The sequence below is a fragment of the Vipera berus genome, assembly GCF_964194415.1.
Source record: "Vipera berus genome assembly, chromosome: 2".
Classification (NCBI taxonomy): domain Eukaryota; kingdom Metazoa; phylum Chordata; class Lepidosauria; order Squamata; family Viperidae; genus Vipera; species Vipera berus.
The window spans coordinates 273,669,007-273,675,816 of NC_138203.1; the positions used below are offsets into that span (position 1 = coordinate 273,669,007).

Sequence of the window (6,810 nt, forward strand, 5' to 3'; positions counted from 1 at the left end):
ACTCTACTCTACTCTATTCTATTCTATTCTATTCTACAGCAAATCACCCAGAGGGAGTGTACCAAGAAGCCAGAGACCCATTTCTCACTACTCTAATCCAGAAGGTGACAAAAAATTACAGGTCTGGTGCCTTCACCATCAAGCAGGGACCACTTGTGATTTTTAAAAGGGAAAAGAGCTTCTGCTCTCCGTTGGGAGAAGCCTAGGAGGTGGGGGAGAGTCTGGTTTAATGGTTAAGACACCAGCTAGAAATCAGGAGGATTTTGAGTTCTGTGCCAGTTCCTCTCTCAACTGTGCCCAGTTTTTTTTTTAAAATTCCATTTATATCCTGCCCTTCTCCGAAGACTCAGGGCGGCTTACAATTTAAGCACAAACCAATGTGCTTAGCAGTAGCCTTCATTCTATGTATATGCCTGCTTATTAGGGCTTGCCATGGTTCCTCTTCAAGACTTCCCTACTAGCTCACATTGAAAGGGATTGGCAGATCCTTGTGGGTGAGGACAAGGTGGCTTTATTCTACAGTCACGGAAATCTTTCAACATCCTTCGTCCTGCTGCAGCTTGAGAAGCGAGGATCTCGGGGGGGGGGGGAGGGGTACCCCTGTAAACAGTTCACACACACACACACCCTTCACACAAACGTCTGGTGTCCTCTTTGGCTCATCCAAGGGTTAAATCGACCAAGCTGAGATTTCACAGAGCGGCTTTTGTTATTTGAGAAGCCAGCCAAAGGCCTGGTTGCCGCTGACGTTTTTCCTGTGCTGCAAGGAGATTAAATGCTTCGTGGGGAGCCTTTTTTAAATAATAATAATAATAATAATAATAATAATAATAATTCTAACTTCTGACCAGCTGTGATTGCAGCTAAGGACTAGCAAAAGCTCCACAGGCTGCAGGCGCTCCTTTTTTTGTGGCTGAGAAAGGTGAGCTAATATGGCAAGGAGGGGGGGGGGGCTTGGGCAAAGCTGAGCAAGGGAGGGGGGAGAAGCAGCAGACAAAGAGCAAACAGGCAGCAAGATGGGTGATCACTGCAAAGGTGGCACCTTTTCACAGGGGGCCATCAATCAATCAGAATAGAGGTGGAAGGGACCTTGGAGGTCTTCTAGTCCAGCCCGCTGCTCAAGCAGGAGATCCTATAGCGGCTAGCCCTTCAGATAAATAGCTGTCCAGTCTTTTTTTTTTAATTGAAAAGTTTTACAAAATTTTTAATAATAACCCCCCCCACTCCCCCATCAACCCTCCCCCCTTCCCTCCCCCCCACTCCCCATCAACCCTCCCCCCTTCCCTCCCCCCCCCACCCGGACTTCCCAAAGCAGAATACAGGGTATATTACATATAGCAATCTTATGCAAACATATGCTAAATATCTATTACAACGTTAACAAACCTTCCACCCTTTAACTCCCTTGTAACAAAACTTAAAGTAATTATAATAACACTTCTATAATTGTTAAAAATTATTCATATGCTGTTTGAAACTTTTCAGTCCCATATTTGTTCTGAATATAATCAATCCATCTTTTCCATTCCAAAATATATTTTTCTTGCGACTGTTCTTTCAAATGTGCTGAAACTTTTGCCATTTCAGCTACGTCCATTGCTTTAAGTATCCATTGTTCTATTGTAGGTAAATCTTCTTTCTTCCAATGTTGCGCCACCAACAGTCTGGCTGCCGCTATTAAGTGTAACATTAATTTAGTTTTTATAACAGTACAATCCGAAATAATCCCCAATAAGAATAGCTGTGGAGTAAATCTTATTTTTTTCTTAAAAACTTTCTGAAAAATCCACTGTTCTACGCTACAACTTCTGAAGACAAGCCGTTCTGCTGGTTAATTGTCCTCACGGTTAGGAAGTTAGTTCTAGGTTGCTTCTCTCCTCGATTAGTTTCCATGCAGTGTTTCTCATCTTGCCTTCTGGTACTTTGGATAATAAGTTGACCCCCGCTTCTTTGTGGCAGCCCCTTCAATACTGGGACAGTGCTATCATGTCACCCCTAGTCCTTCTTTTCCCTAGACTGGCCATGTGCAATTCCTGCAACAGGTCTTTATATGTCTTTGTCTCCTGGCCCTTAATCGCCTTAGATGCTCTTCTTTGAGCTTTTTTTTCTAAAGTCTCAACATCTTTTTCTGTAATGTGGTGACCAAAACTGGATGCAGTACTCCAGGTGTGGTCTTACTAAGGCTTTATAAAGCGGGTACTAGCAGGTCACGCGTTTTTTTGAGTCTATGCCTCTGTTTATACAACCAAGGATTTTATTAGCTTTTTTTTGGCCGCTGCTGCCCACTGCTGGCTCATTTTTAAGTGATCGTTCATTAGGGACGATCTAAGGTCCCTCTCACAGTTACTGTTTTTGAGAGGGGCTTTGTTCGCTTAAGGGACACAGTGGCTCAGTGGGTTAGGACGCTGAGCTTGTGGATCAGAAGGTCGGCAGTTTGGCGGGTCGAATCCCGAGTGCCACGTAGCAGAGTGAGCGCCTGTTACTCATCCCAGCTTCTGCCAACCTAGCAGTTCAAAAGCACGTAAAAAATGCAAGTAGAAATATAGGGACCACTACGGTGGGAAGGTAACAGCGTTCTGTGCGCCTTTGGTGTCTAGTCATGCCGGCCACATGACCATGGAGACGTCCTCGGACAAGCGCTGGCTCTTCGGCTTTGAAACGGAGATGAGCACCGGCCCCTAGAGTTGGAAATGACTAGCACGCATGTGCGGGGGAACCTTTACCTTTTACCTTTGCTCGTTTGTGCAAAATGGCTGCCACGAGCGCAAGTGGCTGCTTCTCATGCAAGGGGAGCCTCACGCACACTCTTGTCCTCTGCTTGCACAGCCCAATACTGAACAGGCTGCGGCCCAGTAGTAGGCCACAGTCCCGGGATTGGAGACCCCTGGACTAGAGAAAGCCCATCTAGATATAAGTAAGTACATAGCAGACCTTAGGAATTTGCATTCCAGACATAATTGCCTCTGATTTAGAATTGATACGGCCAATGGTGGCTTAGCCTCCATATCTTTGTGTCTTCCCATTTCCAAAACTAGGGTTTCAACCACCTGGATCGATACGTTGATGAATTCTTGGTGAATTCTTCATTTTGAGTAGTCCTCAGCCTACGACCACAACTGAGCCCAAAATTTCTGTGATCACAAGAGCCAAGGACACTACAATTTTTATAAATATGAGTCAGGTCTCAAGCATCCGAATTTTGATCATGTGACCCTGGGGATGCTGTAACGGTCGTAAAAGTGAAAAGCAGAAGTCACTTTTTTCAGTGCTGTTGTAACTTTGAAGGTTAATTAAATAAAATAAATAGTTGTTAAGTTGGGGACTGCCAGAATTCCCTTGAAGGTGCACGCCCACTGAGGTTGTCGGAGCAATGACAAGCTTATCCCTTTGTCAATCCTGGACACTCCTTGGCTGGGTATCCTGAAAGTCAGGCTCCGATTGGTTCATCTAGCTGCAGGTTAATTGGCAGTGAGGTTTTCATTTTAAAATGACAGCCCTTGCAGTGCCAGCTGGCCAGCAAATTCTTTTTTTGAGACCTATTGGTAAGAGGTGGATTTGAAGGAAGAAGTTACTGTCAACCCTTCCTCTACCAGCAGTGATATGAAGCAGGCATGTAGGCTGGCTAGTTGAAGGGATGGGAGATTATCAGAAGGACCTTCCCTTTAACCAAGGTTTCCCAACCTTGGCAACTTGAAGACGCGTGGACTTCAACTCCCAGAATTCCTCAGCCAGTCAGGGTAGCTGAGGAATTCTGGGAGTTGGAGTCCACGCGTCTTCAAGTTGCCAAAGTTGGGACACCCTTACTTTAGCATCTCCAGAGCTTCCTTATGTCAAGACTCTTATTTTTCTGAGCAGGTGACACCCAGATGAGTGAGAAGAATGAAGAGACCCTCCAACTGGAAGATTCTGAGCCCAACGAGATATTCCCCAGGAGCAGATGCCTCTTGGAGCAATTCTCATTTGATTTGAGGGAAGCTTCTAGAAGTCCCCAGACCACAGATATGAAAGAGGAAAATAGACCAGTTCTTCCCATTCCAGAAGCACACCAGCAATTGAAAGAGCCCGGGCTTTACAACTGCGGGTCTGTGAAGATGTGCATGGACTGTGGGAAGACTTTTAAGCAGAGTTCCAGCCTGTACAGACACCGGAGACTCCACACTGGGGAGAAGCCGTATGGCTGCATGGAGTGTGGCAAGACCTTCAGCCGGAAGTCGCATCTTATTACACACGAGCGGACCCACACAGGAGAGAAGCCCTATAACTGCCTGGAGTGCGGCAAAAACTTCAGCAGGAAATCCCACCTCACCACTCACAAGAGGATCCACACGGGGGAAAAACCCTACAAGTGTGGGGAGTGTGGGAAATGTTTTAGTCAGAGTTCAGCCCTGGCGGCCCACGAAAGGTCTCACACAGGGGAGAAGCCATTCGCGTGCCAGGACTGTGGGAAGAATTTCCATCGGCGGTCAGGTCTTTCGGCGCACGAGAAGACACATACAGGGGAGAAGCCGTACCAGTGCACCGAATGTGGGAAGAGTTTTAGCCAGAGTTCGGGACTTTTAGCCCACGAACGGACCCACACAGGCGAAAAGCCCTACCGGTGCACGGAGTGTGGGAAAAGCTTCTGCGAGCGCACAGCCCTTGTGAGACATCTGAGGACTCACACTGGGGAAAAACCGTACACTTGTGCGGTCTGTGGGAAAAGTTTCAGCCAAAGTTCGGGCCTTTTGGCGCACGAGCGCACCCACACTGGGGAGAAACCCTACAAATGCTCGGACTGCGGGAAGAGCTTTGGGCACCACTCTGACCTTCTCAGGCACCAGAGGATCCTTCAGAGAGGGAAGCCGTACAAATGCTGCAAATGTGGGAAATTTTTTGGCCGCGGCTCAGATCTCCTCCAGCATCAGCAGATCCACACGGGAGAGAGGCCGTATAAATGCACCTGTTGTGGGAAGTGTTTCACCTGGCGGTCGAACCTTATTAAACATGAGAGAATCCACACAAGAGTGAAAACCCTTCATTGGACAGTTGGAGTCTAAAAACTCTCCTCTTCAAATGCAAGAGGCTCTACGCCGGGGTGTCAAACTGCCGGCCCACGAGACGGACACGTCACACAGAAGCCACGCCCACCCCATTGCCGGCAGTTGCAAAAACAGTCACATGACATCACGAGTTTGACATGCCTACTCTATGCAAAGGACACGGTACCAGTTATTTTGTAGTCCTCGACGTACGACCACAATTGACCCCAAACGTTCGGTTGCTAAGCGAGACGGTTGTTAAGTGACTTTTGCTCCATTTTACGACCTTCCTTGTTAAGTGAATCACACACAGATATTAAGTCAGTAACACGGTCGTTAAGTGAAACTGACTTCCCCGATGACTTTACTTGCCAGAAGGTCGCAAAAAGGAGATCACGGGAACCCAGGACACTGCAACCGTCGTAAATAGGAGCCAGTTGCCAAGCATCTGAATTTTGATCACGTGACCATGGGGATGCTGCAATGGTCGTAAGGGTGAAGACGGGTCATAAGTCACTGTTTTTCAGTGCCGTTGTAACTTAGTGAATGGTCACTACATGAACTGTTGTAACTCAAGGTCTGCCTGTATGCCGATTGTGAGAAATTAGCTAGAATCGTAAGTCACCCTTATTACAGGGCAGTAAATACAGTAAAACTGTTGCAGAAAATCTCCATAGACAGAAAGAAAAAATATTACAGGCAGGTGTGTGTGTTGCAGATGGGGGGCGGGGTACCATAAGCAGGTGCACAGGTGCCTTGGGAGGGCAGGGATTGCTGTGGACCCGTGCAACTGGGCGAATAATTGGTAGGACCAGGCGCAACCTGCAACTTCTGCCAGATTACCCATTGATTCTGCTTGTGGGAAAACAGCAGGGAACACTGGAAATTGCCATCATGTGATAACAGCTCACGGTGATGGTATAATTGCAAACTGAACCTGAGCATCCAGACTATGATCACAGAATAATAGCAATAATAAAGTTGGAAGGGACCTTGGAGGTCATCTAGTCCAACCTCCTGCTCGGGCAGAAAACCCTATAGCATTTCAGACAAATGGCTGTCCAGTCTCTTCTTAAAAACTTCCAGTGTTGGAGCGTTCATCGCTTCTGGAGGCAGGTGGTTCCACTGGTTAGTTGTTCTAACTGTCAGGATGTTTCTCTTTATTTTTAGGTTGCTTCTCTCCTTGATTAGTTTCCATCTGTTGCTTCTTGTCCTGCCTTCGGGCGTTTTGGAGAATAGCTTGACTCCCTCTTCTTTGGGGCAGCCCCTGAGATATCGGAAGACTGCTATCATGTCACCCTTAGTCCTTCTCTTCATTAAACTAGACCACGGGTCGGCAACCCGCGGCTCCGGAGCCGCATGCGGCTCTTTAAGCCGTCTCCTGCGGCTCCCAGCCGCCCGGTGCGTGCGCACCTCTCCAAATGGAGAGTGGCACCGCCCGTTTGGAGAGGTGCGCGCGCACCTCCCCAATACTTTGGAGAGGTGCGCGCGCACCTCCGCGCGAATGGGCAGCGGCGCCGCTCTTTGGGAAAGCTGCCAAGGCACGTTTGCAGGCTGCCGAAAGCGGCAGCTCTGCAAACGGGCCGTGGCAGCTTTCCCAACAAGCGGCGCCGCTGCCCATTCTGAGAGGTGCGCGCGCACCTCCCCAAACCTTTGGAGAGGTGCGCGCGCACCTCCGCGCGAACGGGCAGCGGAGCCACTCTTTGGGAAAGCTGCCGCGGCGTGTTTGCAGGCTGCCGAAGGTGGTAGCTCTGCAAACGGGCCGTCGCGCAACCGGGAACCGGTTCCATCA

At 48.4% G+C, this 6,810-nt stretch overlaps 1 protein-coding gene across 1 annotated transcript; it reads left to right on the forward strand.

The window, feature by feature from the left end:
* Positions 1-748: 748 nt before the first annotated feature.
* Positions 749-6,424, forward strand: LOC308661483 (uncharacterized protein). Its single transcript, XM_081316416.1, has 2 exons — positions 749-922; positions 3,856-6,424. The coding sequence occupies exon 2, from the start codon at positions 3,867-3,869 to the stop codon at positions 5,034-5,036; it is 1,170 nt and encodes a 389-aa protein (XP_081172542.1). The 5' UTR covers positions 749-922; positions 3,856-3,866; the 3' UTR covers positions 5,037-6,424.
* Positions 6,425-6,810: the final 386 nt, after the last annotated feature.

Bases quoted from the DNA above. Each gene is read 5' to 3' on its own strand.
- LOC308661483 (XM_081316416.1), top strand. From the start codon at position 3,867: ATGAGTGAGAAGAATGAAGAGACCCTCCAACTGGAAGATTCTGAGCCC.